This window comes from Hipposideros armiger, unplaced genomic scaffold (assembly GCF_001890085.2).
Source record: "Hipposideros armiger isolate ML-2016 unplaced genomic scaffold, ASM189008v1 scaffold_664, whole genome shotgun sequence".
Lineage (NCBI taxonomy): Eukaryota > Metazoa > Chordata > Mammalia > Chiroptera > Hipposideridae > Hipposideros > Hipposideros armiger.
Genome location: NW_017732014.1, coordinates 353439 through 370111, shown reverse-complemented (window position 1 = coordinate 370111; position 16673 = coordinate 353439). Strand labels below are relative to the sequence as shown.

The following is a 16673-nucleotide window of genomic DNA, read 5'->3' as shown; positions in this document are numbered from 1 at the left end:
ACTTCTTTAAGATAGCATCTGTCAGTTTTCTTTACTGTAAGGTTATTATTTTTTCCTTTCCGTACTGTATTTTTTAGAAACAAAGTCAGTAAATCTAGTTGGGGGTCAGTGTTGATAAATTATATTTTCAGAAAGATTCATCAGTTCATGTGTATCTCAAATTTATTTCATAGTTGTATGAGTTTTTTAACATTTTCTATTTCTTCATTGATGACTGTTTCCCTATTGTCATGATGTTTGGATTTTCCTCCTTTTATTCCCTGAATATGTAGGCTACTGGTTTGTATGGGTCAATTGTACAGTTTTACTTAAAGTTTGCCCTTATCATAATGATTTCCCTTTTCTGTCTTCTTCAGTGTACATCATCACTCCTTTTCTATTTTCTTTAACTTTTAAACAGAATGCTTAATTCATTCTTTGTATTTTATTTTCCATGTAGGCCTTTTAGTCTGAGTTTGCAGCACTATAGTTAGGGCCATTGATTCTGATACATACTATTTTCATTATCATTGTTCTCAAGAAGCTCTGTGGTTTGTTTGTGTATTCTCATTGACTTAACAGTCATTGAGAGCTTTTTATTTATAAACAAAGTGTTTTTGGCTTTTTGTGATTGTTACTCATTTCTTATTGCTTCAGAGAATATTGTTTGTATTATTTCAACTTTGTAAACATACCATACTTTATTTGTATAAGAATTCCACTTGTCTTGAACTTATACTTGACCCATTTAGCACATTAGATTTCTTCAAGCTGCTCTGTTGTCTGGATTACCAGTCTTCAGCCTACATTCAACATACCCTTTGTTACAGAGTCCCAGGCACTCAGTTTCCCAGACTCTTTCCTCATATTATTTACTTTGTTTGTTCCCCAACATCGCCAAATGTATTTGCTTAGACTTACATAAGCCTTTAAAAATAATGTTAACTAATACAATTCCTGAAAAATGACTGAAATACATTTCTGCAAAATTCAAGAATGATTAGCCTTGGCTATAAAGGAATAGAAGGGAGAATTTGGGAAATGTATTGGAGAAACAAAACAGATTGAGCATCTGAAGGATGGATGGATAATATTAAAACTCTATCAATGAAGGTAATACAATAACTGATTACCTTAACTGAGATAAAAACAGAAAACACTCATGACTATGCACAGGAAAGATTGACCAATAGTGGTAAAGACATGTATATTTTTAAAAGGAAATGCAATTGGAGAATGATCAGTTATCACATTTTTCCAGTTATATTTTTGATTGAGCTAGTTTGGATGTGCATTTTTCTCATCTGTAATGTAAATGATAGAGAAAAGCATTATTTACTATATAATAAGGTGTATGAGATTAGAATCAGGGAGAAATAATTAACTGTTGCATCATTTTCAGAAACTAAATGGTTATTTTACTCAGTTGCCTTCCCCAGTGACCATGATTCTCATCGTTTACCTTTATTTTCATCCAAGTTACCTTTTTAATTCAATATTTTATGCTACAATTAATTATTTAATACTTTGTGGTAGGGACTTGTTTTTCAGTGGTGGTTAAATTATGTTTTGCATCTACACTTGAGCTTTAGAGTGAGAAAATAAATGGTAAAACAAATGAGCTCATCAATATGTGATGAAAGCATTATGAAAGCAAAGATTAGGTGTTGGGATATAGAATAAGTGATATGCATTTACTTAGAGTTAGCAGAGGTAGTCTTTCTGAGGAAGTGGTTTCTAACCTGCAACACCTAAAGATGGTAACTAAAAGAAGCCACCTAAGAGGATCCTGAAAGGTAGAGCACCTGCATGGAGCTCCGGGTGATGGGAGAGGTTGTGGTGTGTTCTAGTAGCTGAAAAAATGCAGAGTGGTAGGATATAGAGGACAAAGATTATGGCTATGTGTTTGGGTTTCAGTCTAAGATAAAGACAAATCATTGAAAAAATTACATAGCCATCTGGCAGAAAATGTTAGAAATGTAGATAGATGAGCAGGACCTACTCCTATAGCTTCTGATTCATACAGTCTCAGTGGGTATCTAAAAGGCAGTATTATGTAAAGAGGTTCCCCTGGTAATTCTGATCCCCAACTGAATGTGAGAAATACAAACTTTTTCTCTTTGCTTACTTACAAAACTATTGGGTCATCAGGAAAGTCATGACGTATTTTTTTCTGTTTTTCAATGCAAAAATGCGTCATGACTTTCCTGACGACCCAATACATTCTCATGTGAACTTTCATAAGTTTCTGAGCTCTTCTTCCCTTTAAAAAATTTCATGACAGTGTTTTAGAATTGTATGACCCTTTTACTTCTAATGGATATACTTGTCAATTTGTCATTATTTTTACTATACAAGGCAGCTCACCACCCCCAGTAGAGGAAAATAACATTTGTTTTTTTTCTCATTTTCTTTCAGACTTTGATTTCACAACTGAGACCAACAAATTATCTTCAGAAAAAAGCAATTATGAAGTAAATTCATATCATCGGGAGACAATGAGAAGAAGTAAAACCTTGAACCTTATGAGGTTTATTTTCAGAAATGACCCACAGTGCAGAACTGAATTTGGGAGACAATGGGAACCTAAATTGGGATATTTTAGTCAAATGATATTCAGAAAACATATATCCCTTCCTCTACATCAGAGAATTTACACTAGAGAGAAATACGAATGTCAGGACTGTAGGAAGGGCTTTAGAAAATACTCACACCTTACTGAACATCTGAGGGACCACAGTGATGTGAGACCCTATGAATGTGAGGAATGTGGAAAGGCCTTTATAGTTCTCCAGCATTTCATTAGACATAAAAAAATACACACTGATCTGAAACACTATGAATGTAATGGATGTGAGAAGGCCTTTAGGTTTTATTCACAGCTTATACAACATCAGATAATTCATACTGGTGTGAAACCCTATGGATGCATGCAATGTGGGAAGGCCTTTAGACGTCATTCTCACCTTGCTGAACATCAGAAAATTCATATTGCTTTGAAACCCTATGAATGTAAGGAATGTGCAGAAACTTTTAGATTGTACCGAAATATGTGGCTACATCAGAAAATTCATCACGGTGTAAAACCCTATATATGTAAGGAATGTAGGAAGGCCTTTGGTCATCGTTCAAGTCTTTATCAACTTAAGAAAACTCATTCTGGTGAGAAAACGTATAAATGTAAACAATGTGGAAAGGCCTTTGTTCGCAGCTATTTACTTATTGAACATCAGAGAAGTCATACTGGTGAGAAGCCGCATGAATGTAAGGACTGTGGAAAGGCCTTCAGCAGAGGCTCGAGCCTTCTTAAACATAGAGAATTAATAGTAGTGAGAAACTATGATTGTAAGGAATGTGGAAAGGCCTTCTGTAGAGGCTCTCAACTTACACAACATCAGAGAATTCATACTGGTGAGACGCCACATGAATGCAAAGAATGTGGGAAGACTTTTAAACTTCATTCATACCTTATTCAACATCAGATAACTCATACTGATTCGAAACCATATGAATGTCAACAATGTGGGAAAGCCTTCAGTCGTGTTGGAGACCATAAAACACATCAGTCAATTCATGAGGGGGAGAAACCCTATGAATGTAAGGAATGTGTAAAAGCCTTTAGACTTAATTCTCAACTAATTTATCATCAGACAATTCATACTGGTTTGAAACCATATGTATGTAAAGAATGTAAAAAGGCCTTTCATTCTATCTCAGGGCTATCTCAACATAAAAGAATTCATACAGGTGAAAAACCCTATGAATGTAGAGAATGTGGAAAGGCCGGTAGTCGTAGTGATAGACTTACTCAACATCAGAGAATTCATACTGGCGTGAAACCACACAAATGTAAGCAATGTGGGAAGGCCTTTAGTCATTGCTATCAACTTATTCAACATCAAAGATTTCACAGTGGTGAGAAACTCCTAATGTAATTAGAGTCTACAAGCCTGTAGCCATGGCACATCTTTGACCATTATCACCCAAAGTGTTATGGTAAAGATTAAATTATTTAATATAACATATAAACTCTTGGAAGGGTATTTGGCACATACTGTTTGCTTACTAAATATTATATTTATGATAATCACTAGTATTACTACAAATAAATTCATGTGGAAGGAAGACACCATGAGCATGATATTCTAAAAATATTTCACCTGTCATTCATATTCTATTTCAGATAATTCTTTCTGGACAAAATCGCGTAGCGTATAATATATATAATTTTATTATTTTTAAAATTTTTATTGGGGAATTGGGGGAGGGGAACAGCGTTGGGGAATCGAGGAAAAGGAACAGACAAGTTGCTGTCTTTTTGTTCTTCAGTATAGTTGTGGAGGACATCGCTTCACTGGCCCATGTTGGTATTATGACCATTGCGCTCTTCGCAGCTGAGGCACTTGCTCGTGGGCCATTGGACGGCCGCTCATGGTGGCTCACAGAAGCTCACGCCAGCTGCTGGCCGCTCACAATAGCTTACAGCAGCCCACTGTAGCCTACGCTGTCGCTGGCGACTCACAGCAGCCCAACTCCAGATCGAGCTGTTGTTCACCATCTTAGCTGTAGAGGGCGCAGCGTCACTGGCCCTCATGTGGGATCCGAACTGGGGCCCTGCTGCTCAGAGCTGGTGTTCCCAAGCCAACTCTTACCCAACACGTCACTTGGCCGGCCCTCATAGGATATATTAAACAAGAAGCTTTTTTATTCAAAGCCCATCCCCCTGAAGATTAATAATAACAGGGAAGACACCCTTGCCTTTGTTGAATGTTGACTATAGTTGTTGAAAAATTGCAGAGTGGTTTAACGAAATTTTCTTAAATTCTATAATACAGATAACAAAGAATCCACATCCCTTGTAATTCAAAGAAATTAGAAATTAACAATTGGGTAGCCAAAAGACAAAAGTTGACGTGGAGACCTTTTCCTCAAGTTTTTTAAAGTTTTCAAATTTACATAAAAGGTAAAACAATGAAAGTTTGTTTGCCCTCCACCTAGATTCAGTATATGTGAGATAGATCACTCTCTCTCATATGTATGAAAAAATATATATACAGATGTACATATATTATACCCATTATATATTGAATATATAATAATATGTAAATGATATATATGTTACATATCATTTTGGTGTGCTTTGTGAGTGAATGTTTTAGGTATCACTTCATCTCTAAGAAATCAACATACAGGGCTGGCTGAGTGGCACGTTGGTTAAGATCAGGCTTGGGATGCCAACTCTGAGCAGCAGAGCCCTGGTTCGGATCCCACATGAGTGCCAGTGACACTGCCCTCTACAGCTAAGATGCTGAACAACAGCTCAACCTGGAGCTGGGCTGCCATGAGTCGCTGGCGACGGCATAGGCTGCAGCCCCTGCTGCAGTGGGCTGCCATAAGCTACTGTGTGTGGGCAGCAGCCAATGTGAGCGGCCAACAGCTGGTGTGAGCTGACAAGAGCCACCGTGAGCGGCCGTTCAGAGGCCAGCGACAGATCTGCCTCACTCGGGAAGAGCGCAATGATAATACCAACATGGGCCAGTGAAGCAATGTCCTCCACAACTAGACTGAAGAGCAAAAGTACAGCAACTTGTCTGTTCCCCTTCCCCTGATTCTCCAGTGCTGTTCTCCTCCCCCAATTCCCCAATTAAAAAAAAAATCAACATACAACTCCTAGATTTAAAGATAACTTACATAACAACTATACCATTGTCACTTAAAAAAACATTAACAGTAACCCTACAGTGTCCTGTAATATTCAATCCATTTACAAATTTTTCCAATTGTTTAAAGAATGTCTTTTTAAACATACAGTAGTACCTCGGTTTCCGAGCATAATTCATTCCAGAAACAAACTACTCGTATTGCAAGACATCACTTGTTTACCAAGTTAAATGTAGTATTAGATTGGTGCAAAAGTAATTACTATTACTTTTACTATTACTTTTGCACCAACTTAATAGAAATGTTTGCTCATCTTGCGGAACACTCGCAAACCAAGTTACTCGCAATCCAAGGTTTTACTGTACTGTGTTTTTTAAAAGCTGAGCACCAAACTAAGCTCCTATCTTTTATATGCTTATGGCTTATTGAGTCTATTTTGGTCACCTTTTTTGTGACTTAGACATTTTGAAGACTCGGGAGAAGTAACCTATATAATGTATATTCTGTATTTGTCCTATTGTTTCTCAAGATAAGCTTAACTTATTTTTCTATCGTTTGTATTGTGAACTGGAGGTCTAGAAATTTGATTAGGTTTCAGATGTAACATTTTTGGCAAGAATACTTCATAGATAATATTATATACTTAATATTATAAAATATCAGGTGACATGCTAATGAAACTATGTTTGATCTCTTGATTCACCAGCTCTCTCCTTTATATCAGTACATTTTTTTATTTTCATTTAATAAATAACCCATGGAAAATCACAATGGCATTCAACTTGGAAATTTTTTAAAGTCTTATGTATTTTAAAGAAACTAAGACAAAAAACCCCCCATCTTTTCTATATACCCATATTTTTACCTTTTGCCATGCTTTTCATTTCTTCCCAATGATCTGAATTTCCATCTGCTATCATTTCCCTTCAGCTGGAAGAAATCCATTTAGCATTTCTTGGCATGTACATCTGCTGGTCACAAATTTTCATAGTTTCTTTTACTGAAATGCCTTTGTTCTTGAAAGATATCTTTTTCTTGCTATAGAATTATGGGTTTTGTTTTTATTTTTATAAACAAAGATAATGTATCACTGACTTCTGGCCTCCCTGGGTTATGATTATAAGCCGTTTGAATTATTTTTCCTCTGTATGTAATGTGTCATTTTTCAGAGTGCTTTCAAGGTTTTCTCATTATCGTTGGTTATCAACTGTTTGACTACAATGTGCCTTAGTATGGTTTATTTGTGTTAATCCTTTCTGGGGTTTTCTGAGCCTCTGAAATCTGTACATTTGTGCCTTTCACCGAATCTCAGAAAATGTTGGCCATTATATATATCTTCAGGTATTTTTTATGCTTTGCTCCTGGGATTCCAAGTACTCATAAGTTAAATCTTTTGACATTATTCCACAGGTCACTGGCCCTGTTATTATCTTCAGTCTTTTTGTTTGTTTTTCTATTGCTCTATTTTCAAGTTCACTGATATTTTTCTCTGTCATCTCCATTATGATATTCAGCTTATCTATCATATATCTAATTTGAGATATTGCATTTTTCAGTTGTAGAATTTTCATTTAGTATTTTTATAGTTTCTATTACTGTACCAAGATTTCTCTTCATTGCTAACACATTTTCACAGTGCTTTTGATTCCAGTGAAATAGTTCTGTATATTTACTCATGCTATAATATATGTAAAATTATCATTAACTTATGAAAAATTTCAGTTTCAACAAATGTTCTTACCCTTTCAGGTATGTCATAAAAAAGCTTTCTCTGTCGTTGGAGTTTCAGATTTTGTTTGTCCATATGCAGTATGATACTGGTGGGAAAATAAATCATACTGTCATTTGTTGGGATTTAATTATGAAACATTTGGCAAATACTGTTTTAAAGAAAGTCTTGGAGTTCAAAGTACAGTAAATCTTTATAAAATTATTCCACCATTCAACCACTGAGCATTGGCAAAGAACATAAATTCATTGTTTTCTATTTCTTTCAACAGTTCCATAAAGTGACTCTGATGCATAATATTTACATGTATATATACTAAACTATACTTTTCATACTGTGGAGCAAAGCAATTATGGAAACATCAATTTCTTGCCTTGAAATTCCAAGGAATCCACATTTTTAACCTAACCCAGTGGAGCACCATCTATTATAATAGAAACAACCTTTTTTATATCTAGTGGAAAATCTTTTCTGACATATCTGAAGGATTTTTAAAACTCATGCTATGAATCTGATTTTATAGGCTACAAATTGACTTTTTTTTTTTTTTCATGAGGGAGTCGAACCAGCAACCTTGCTGTTAAGAGCGCACACTCTATGGAGCCGGCCGAGTGGCGCGTTGGTTCAGAGCTGGCTTGCAACACCAGCTCTGAGCAGCAGGGTCCCAGTTTGGATCTCACATGGAGGCCAGTGACACTGCCCTCTACAGCTAAGATGGTGAACAACAGCTCAACCTGGAGCTGGGCTGACGTGAGTCACCGGCGATGGCATAGGTTGAAGCCCCTGCTGCAGTGGGCTGCCATAAGCTACCGTGTGTGGCTGGCAGCCAGTGTGAGCAGCTGGCAGCTGGTGTGAGCTGCCATGAGCGGCTGTCCAGAGGCCGGCGACCGATCTGCTTCGCCTGGGAAGAGCGTAATGATAATACCAACATGGGCCAGTGAAGCAATGTCCTCCACAACTAGACTGAAGAACAAAAGGACAGCAACTTGTCTGTTCCCCTTCCCCCGATTCCCCAGCGCTGTTCCCCTCCCCCAATTCCCCAATAAAATCTTTTTTAAAAAAAAGAGCGCACGCTCTATCCACTGAGCCATCCAGGCGGCAGCTCAGCTCAAGGTGTGGAATTAAGTCCCAGCCACGGGTGGGCGTGGCCCACCATCGAACAGGCAATCTTGTCATTAGGAGCATGTGCTCTTACCAGCTGAGCCATCCTGCCACCTGGTGGCAGCTCAGCAGCAGCTCAGCTCAGGCGCAGCTCACTGGCCCATGTGGGAGTCGAGCCTGCAACCCTGTTGCTCAGAGCTTGTGCTCTTAAACAAACTCTTAACCAACCGAGCCACTCGGCTGGCCCTGACAACCTTTCTTTTTGATTTGGAAGTCTTTTGAAACAAAATGTATCCAGAGTATTAATTCAACATATCACATTGTATAACTCATCTTAAACTAAAGAGTATATGTAGCTTTTCTGATTTTGAATAAATTGATCTTTGATATTTTTAGAAGGATCTTAAATTCTGTTGGTACTTGTTTAGCAGCTTAAGAGTTTTTTCACTTTTTATAAAATACAATTTTTAGTCTTTTCTCATATCATAACGAAGCTATGAAAACTAAACTAATATTTATCTTGTTATAGTTCCATCTAAAATTTGATATCTTTTTTGTACTAAAAAAATACTCATCTTTTTCTTCCTTATCACTCATCACAATATGTAACTTTCTATTTATTTATATTTGGATTATTCTATGTCAAATAAAATGTCCATTACAGCAAGACTTTTGACTTTTTGATTATTCGTCTATAGCAAGTCAGAAAACTACGGCTCATGGGCCAAATCCATCCCCCATTTTTATATGGCTACGGCAAATATAAGAATGGTTTTTAAATTTTTTAATGGTTGGAAAAATTAAATAATACTTTGTGATGGTTGAAAATTATGTTTCAAGTGTTTTTGTCCATAAAGTTTTATTGGAACATGGCCATACTCAATCATTTACATACTATCTGTGGCTTCTTTAATGCTACAACCTCAGAGTTCAGTAGTTGTACCAGACACTCTGTGACCCACAAATTCTTGAAATATTGACTCTCAGGCCCTGTACACAAAAACTTCCCAACTCCTGCTCTATACTCAGTACAGAGAACAATGCTTGGCAGATAATAGACTCTATTGGTCCAAGTTTGGTGTATCACTGAAACATCAGACACTTGCTTAAAGAGCTGGACTTTTAAAAGCAATTGCTTTCTACCAGCAATGGGAAAACAAGAGGCCTCCATGGGGCTAATAGGCAAAGAAAATCCCTGGCTGCTGAAAAGTCAAGTTTACCTCAGCTGTCAGGCAGTAAACAGACTACTGTTATCAGGGGGGTGAGGTTAAGTAGATTGTGGAATCAGGAGAAGAGCAAGTGGCAGATGAAAATGTCAGCGCGGGGATATGGGTGCTGGTCGCTGATGCTGTGCCTCCACAGGTTCTGCGCAGAAGCCACGCCAAGCCCCTTCTGCTCCACTCTCAAGACACTGTCTGCTTCCCCGTATCACAGAAACATTTGTCTACAAAGTACATTGGTCTCTCTGGGTTTTCTCGTTAAGTACTAGTGAGTAGTTGCTCATGTTACTATTTTCCCTGAGCCAAAAGTTTCTCAGGGATATTCTAAATTTCTCTTGCAGACCACCAGTGACATTATAATGGCTTGGAAATTATAAATTGGTGGGAAATGAGATTGTGGTGTCCCCAAACTATAACTCAAGGTCAGGTTCTTTCTCATGCCCTCCAGCACTAACCCTGGCAGTGACAGACTCACCATCCAAGTATCAGAGGTCTGCTGGTGTGGGAATCTTTTCCTCCATCTCAGTATGTCATAAAAAGTGGCTCTGTGGCCCCAGGAATCTTAATAAGCCTTTTATTTAATCTGAGGATTATAGAGAAATTGATGGCTGTAATATAACCTGTGTTTTTACTGTATTTAGAGTTATCCTCTTCCCTTTGTTTCCTTTTTGTTCCTGGGCTTTCTGAAACTTCCTGCCCATCCTTTCCTACTTTTAGACTTGCTAGAATTCTCCCTTTTCTCCATAACTAAACCTTCCAACTATTTAAAACTTTTCTTTAAATTGGGGACCACAGCACCTCTATTTCAAAAAATGTTACAAGGAATATGTAAAATCATAGACATATCTAACTTTGAGCATAGACATAGAAAATGTGGTTTCATTTTTTCTTGTTTTCTCTGTGATCAAGACCGGCTTAAAAAAACATTCAGAAAGAGCTATCCCTTTGGGCTATGTGAGGAAAAACCATAAACCCTATTCCTCTCCTCAGGTTCTTTCTAGATCACAGGAAAGGGATGTAATTGGCTCTGAGTGTCTTAAGGAGAGACGTAGTACTTATTTCCCAGAATTAATAATGGATATAAAACCACCCACTGACCACATCATTGATGCTGAGCCTGAGTCATAAAATGGGCTCCTCAGAGACCACGGCCACTCACACTTCCAGTGAGCTCATTTGTTTCGTTTTATTCTGTCTCTTCTATCGTATCACTTGACATAATTTGCTTTGTCAATGCAAGTCTGCAACTGGTGAACATCCATACATTCCTAGCTGCTTGTTTGCCCTCAGCTCCTTTGTGCTCATCAGCCGTGATCCTCACATCTTCAGAACTTACTTCGTCAGTTGTGGTAAAACAAAAATCTCCAAATAATCCTTTTACAAACAGCTCTCATTCACTCAACAATTTTTAAGCACTCACTATTTGACCACTATGGGTCTAACTGTAGACTCATCTAAAATTTATCCCGGTTATTTTTTCATGTGAGATTTTAATCTTGTGACTTTTTTTCCTAAATGCATTATTTTTCTGTTATTTTCCCTTTGAATGTTGTCTTCCAATGCAGCAAATACAAGTTTTCCTCTCTGCAGAAACTGCCCAACTAAAAAAAAAATGGCCTATTTATATTGGTTACCATTGCCCTCATGAAATTACAGGGCCTATGTAATAACCCTAATGCAAGACTCACCTAATACAATTCCTGTCCCTCCACATGTGATTTAAATCAGCTTTTTAAGGCCTCACCCTTTAATATGAACAGATAACTAAGGATCAGAAGCACTTGAATGAATATTCTATTCTGAAAAATAAAAGAGGAAAAGTTACATGCGGGAAACAAAGCATGTGAATAAGGCAAAATAAAATTCAAAAATTATAATTACTATTGTCAGAGAGAGATGAGACAATATTGCATCCATGAAGCAAGTATAGGATGCTATTAACATGAATAATAGAATAAAGAGATTCGGGGGATTAGAATCATGATGGAAGAGACAGAGTCAGTAGCGTGGTTGGAAGATAATATGGAGAAACCCTCTAGGAAAGTGAGGGAAGATGGAAAATGGGAAAGAAATATTAGAAAAATAGCAAAACTTTCCTGGAGATGAACGTTTGGCTAACTGATATTCCCCAGAAGAGAGAGATATAAACATGGAGAGAACAGTATCAAAGAAACTACAACAGAATTTGCCAAAGATGAAATATATTCATTTAGAGACTCAAGGGCTTATTAATCTAATGAGAAATAAAATAAATCTACATTTCAAAAAATTGGGGAGAAAAAATATTTTTAAGGCTTCCTGGGCGGAAGAAAACAGGTCATACGCAAAGGGAGAGAAATCAAAGACGTTCGATTTCTTAACTAGAAGAAAACACAACAATGTTTTCAAATTTCTGAAATGTTTTCCAAACTCAAATGAGATACTAGTCATATTATCAATCAAGGATGATTTAGTATGTATCTTCAGAAAGGCAAGGTTTCAAAACTTTCTCTTTTATTAATGCTTTTCCAGAAATTATTGAAGGTGTTCTCCATTAAGAAAATAAACGGGAAAAAATGAAAATACGGGAGCCAGGAATTGGAATTTGATGCATGAGAAATGCTCATAAGACCCCTTTAGCGATGGAGAAGGGAAACCATGTATGACAACTGGATTTACAGAGAGACTGCACAGTCCACATGCATGCCTGTTGGATATTTCCAAAATGAAACATTATATAACAGAATTCCTGATATGGTCTCTCAAGAATTCAGGAATGAATAGTAAATACTTTTTCAAAAATTTATTGTTTTAGTTTTTAGTAAATACTTTTTATACAGAAACCATATTAAAAATGAACTAATTTGAAATTCAAAATAAAAATTAAAAATAAAGTAGAATGAAAATGCAACATAGTAACTCATGGTACTCAGAAGTTAATTGCTTTTCATGTAAAAAATGAATATTTAATAAAATTGATTATATAAATTATTGCAGTTTGTTATTTGGGGTCAAATGTGTATTACTTATGAGTAAAAATCTTTATTGTATCTAAGTTGGAATGGGTCCTGAGTTTTATCAAATGCCATTTCATCATCTCTTGCAATTAATTCTAAAGTATTTAATTTGTTAACTGTGATCATTTATACTGACAGATTGACTTCTTCCCATTCCTAAATACACCCAGGTTAGTCACTGATATATTACTTTTTGATGCACTGCTTGATTTCATTTACTGCTATCTTATTTCATTTATTGCTATCTTATTTAAATTTTTTACATCTCATGAGTGAGACTGTATGATAGTTTGCCTTTTAAACATTTTTTTTAATTGCAATTACCCGTTCTTTAAAATTGTACGACTATATTGGATTATTTTGAATTAGATATATATATATATTTTTTTTTAAATTGGGGAATTGGGGGATGGGAACAGCGCTGGGGAATTGGGGGAAGGGGAACAGACAAGTTGCTGTCGTTTGGTTCTTCAGTCTAGTTGTGGAGGACATTGCTTCACTGGCCCAAGTTGGCACCATCATTGCGCTCTTCCCGGGCGAGGCAGATCAGTCACTGGCTTCCGGACGGCCGCTCACAGCGGCTGCTGGCCGCTCATACTGGCTGCTGGCTACATACGGTAATGGCAACCCACTGCCACAGGGACTGCAGCCTACACCGTCGACGGCGACTCACGGCAGCCCAGCTCTAGGTTGAGCTGTTGTTCAGCATCTTAGCTGTAGAGAGCAGTGTCACTGGCCCTCATATGTGGGATCCAAACCGGGGCCCTCTGGCGTCCCAAGCCAGCTCTTAACCACTGCGCCACTCGGCCGGCCGTGAATTAGATATTCTTAATCACTTCTAGTTTCATCTGTTGGTTTTCTTTCTGTGAATTTCTACTTTGGACACAACAAATTCACTAAGTGCCCAGTACAATTCCTTTAAGGAGCCTTCATAGCCATGTAGCACCAGCCAAGATCCACATAAAAAAAGCCATAGCCCCTCGTCAAAAATCCTTCATTATATTTTGTTAGGAAGTCAGAGCTCCTTATAAGACTGTATGATCATACTTGTACGTATCTTTTAGAGCATACATGTACACATTTTTTTTCTGTATATAATTAAAGTGGAATCGCTTGGGTTTGGTCATGGATATGCCTGTGTTCAACATTAGTAAATTTAATTCTTCTAAATAGATTCACAAGTACTCCAACTGGCACTCCCACCAGTAGTGTATGAGTGTGCTGCTTTCTCTAAACCCTTCACAATACTTGGCATCAGTTAGAAATTTATTATTTTTTTTGCTACTCTGATAGGTCTATCTAATTGTGATGATTTTGGTTTGTATTTACATTTTTCTAATTGTTTATTGACTATTTGGATATTCTTGCAATCTCTCTCCACTCCTTGCTCCTGACATTGGATACACTAGGTATGTCTAGCTTCACAAAGCATCTGTACAGCTTGGATAACACTTAAAATCTGGGCCATGATTGTGTGTGTGTGTGTGTGTGTGTGTGTGTTTTCGTTCCACGCTAGTGAGCTGGTTGATGGCTGCGATGAAATCAGCTTTATCTCTGCATCTCCAGCTCCTAGTATGAACTGTGACCCTTAGTTGTTTGATATGCATAGGATAGATACACTCAGCAGAAATAAAAACACCAAACTGGCTGAATGAAGCAATGAGAAAATAGTAGAGACATATAATGGGCTTTCAGAGGGAAAGCCCAATCCAGATTTTTGATTCATCAGCAAATGAAATACTGAGAGATTCAGATTCTCTTCCATTTTCCAGTCTGCATTCCCCAGTGTTGACTGGTACCATGATGGCTGACAGATTTCTAGACATTCTATAGAGACATGACAACGTGAGAGATCATTTCCTGTGACTCTCAGGAGTAAGGAAACATTTCCCATTAGCCAGTTGTCTGCTAGGCCTGGCTCTTAATTGCTAAAATGGGTTATAGATAATTTCTGAAATAATCACTGATATTCCTTTAAATTAGTTACAGACTCTCATAGGTTTTATTTAAATAAGAATTCTGGCAGATTCATAAATTTCATTAATGTTTTTGTGTATGGACAAAGAACCAGTTATCCTTTAACAAAACTTTGCAAATATGTGTACAATCCATAAAACAGATGACAACTCAAATGTATATATTAAAACCACAAAACATAATTACAGACTGTTCAGAGGTTAATATTTACTTCAAAAAGACACAGCAAAAGTCCTGAAGTATTAAAGCCTATATTATTAATGAGAACATTTCCTGAGTTTTTTTATTACCTGAATTTTTTTCTTGGAGCTGTAGGAGTGGAGGAATATTATTGGTCCAACCTTGTAAGTTCTTTTTTCCCCAGAGTCAGAGGAGCGTACTCTAAGTACCCTTTTACTTACAGTGAATTTTGGGGAGGCCATTCACATAGCAGACAGGACCTGTTTGTGCCTCACTGTTCTATTTCTATGGTACAGCTTATCAAACTGAAAGCAAGCAGTGTTCCTGGGTGCAAACGTGGGCACAGCGCTTATGTCTTCTTCCTGCATTCCTGCTTGGGATGTTATTAAAAGAGTTCCCAATCTGCTTCAGGGGCTCATCTTATAAAAACTTGGAGGACATGTCTTAAAAAAGATTATGGAGTGGCTCAGTTGGTTAAGAGCTCGCTCAAGAGTTTGAGCTCTGAGCAACAGCAGTTTGAGTCCAGCCCGAGCTGAGCAGCCGCTGAGCTGCCAACAGGNTGAGCAACAGCAGTTTGAGTCCAGCCCGAGCTGAGCAGCCGCTGAGCTGCCAACAGGTAGCAGGATGGCTCAGCTAAAAAAAAAAAAAAAAAGAATATGGTACCTAGAAGTGAAAGACTGACTAGCAGTGCTTTATTCTACTAAAACCCTCAAAGTATTCTGCTTTGTTACATTTCATTATTAAAATTACAATTGTGTGGAACAATGCTGTCAATCACTAGATGGTGAGTAACTGAACAGTGATATCATGGATGGCCTATCTGCACAAAATGGACATAGGGTGACGTGCAGGTTAAAACAACGACCAAGACGAACCAGACTTTGTCAATGCAGAAGTTTTGATGGAGCTGACATTTGTGGAGATGAATAATTTTGAGAGGGTTGAATTCTAACTGTGAGTATATAAACACTCTTTATTTCATTACAACTAATATGCTTTGATGCTAGCACTAAGTCATGATGGCCACCTGGTTGAAAGTGATCACGAGAGGCCATCAATTTTAAGATGCATTCTGATGTCCAAATATTAAGTCTTTCTTTTTAGATTAAATCATTTCATGTATGTGTGGTTTCCTACTCTAACCACCAAATAAATCTAAGATAAACTATGAGAATGAAAAAATTGTGCTGACTCAATTTTATTGTTTGTTAGTTTCTACTTATATTTAAACCAGAATTTGGGTCTGAGTATTCCATACAGATTGTTTCTATTGCACAACTCTTACAACTTATATTTGGATGGTTTGCTGATGTTTTCATTAGAATGTTTACATTAATTCCTCTAGCTTTTGCTTTTTAGAAGAGATTTCCATTCAGTTTTGTTACTAGATTTATGTTACCCAGGTAAGATGAGCTAGTAAAACAGTAATTATTTTCATCTTGACATTTTTACCTAAGGGACTAACAACTTCCAAGTGTTATTTCTATAAGGGAGATCCTGGACCAAATTTTTCAAACTTTTCCTTTGTTTATTGGCCCAAATAGGTTTAAATACATTGTATTACCTTAAATTTTAAAAATCCCTTCCATATCTATAATTACATCTCCTTTCTTATTCATTATTCTATAATGTTGCCATCTTTCTTTCTTGACTTTTCCTTGTTCAGATTTATCAAAGTCTCGTTGAGGTAAATGGACTTTTCACAGAAAAATACTGACTGAAGCCTACTTTAAATTCTTAATCACTAATCTCAAATTTAGTTGTATTAATTGCTTCTGTATCTTTTTTTTTTAGCTGAGCCATCCTGCCACCTGTTGGCAGCTCAGCGGC

General features: G+C 37.0%; 2 protein-coding genes across 2 annotated transcripts in view; one reads left to right on the top strand and one right to left on the bottom strand.

Moving 5' to 3' along the window:
• LOC109372794 (zinc finger protein 45) overlaps positions 1–16673 on the bottom strand; it is a 92924-nt gene that overhangs the window by 49862 nt on the left and 26389 nt on the right. The gene's annotated exons all lie outside the window — the stretch shown is intronic.
• ZNF404 (zinc finger protein 404) lies at positions 2403–4106 on the top strand. Its single transcript, XM_019626273.1, has one exon. It carries the CDS (start codon positions 2478–2480, stop codon positions 3912–3914), a length of 1437 nt encoding a protein of 478 aa, XP_019481818.1. The 5' UTR covers positions 2403–2477; the 3' UTR covers positions 3915–4106.

Excerpts from the sequence above, each read along its gene's own strand:
- ZNF404 (XM_019626273.1), top strand. The coding sequence starts at position 2,478 with ATGAGAAGAAGTAAAACCTTGAACCTTATGAGGTTTATTTTCAGAAAT.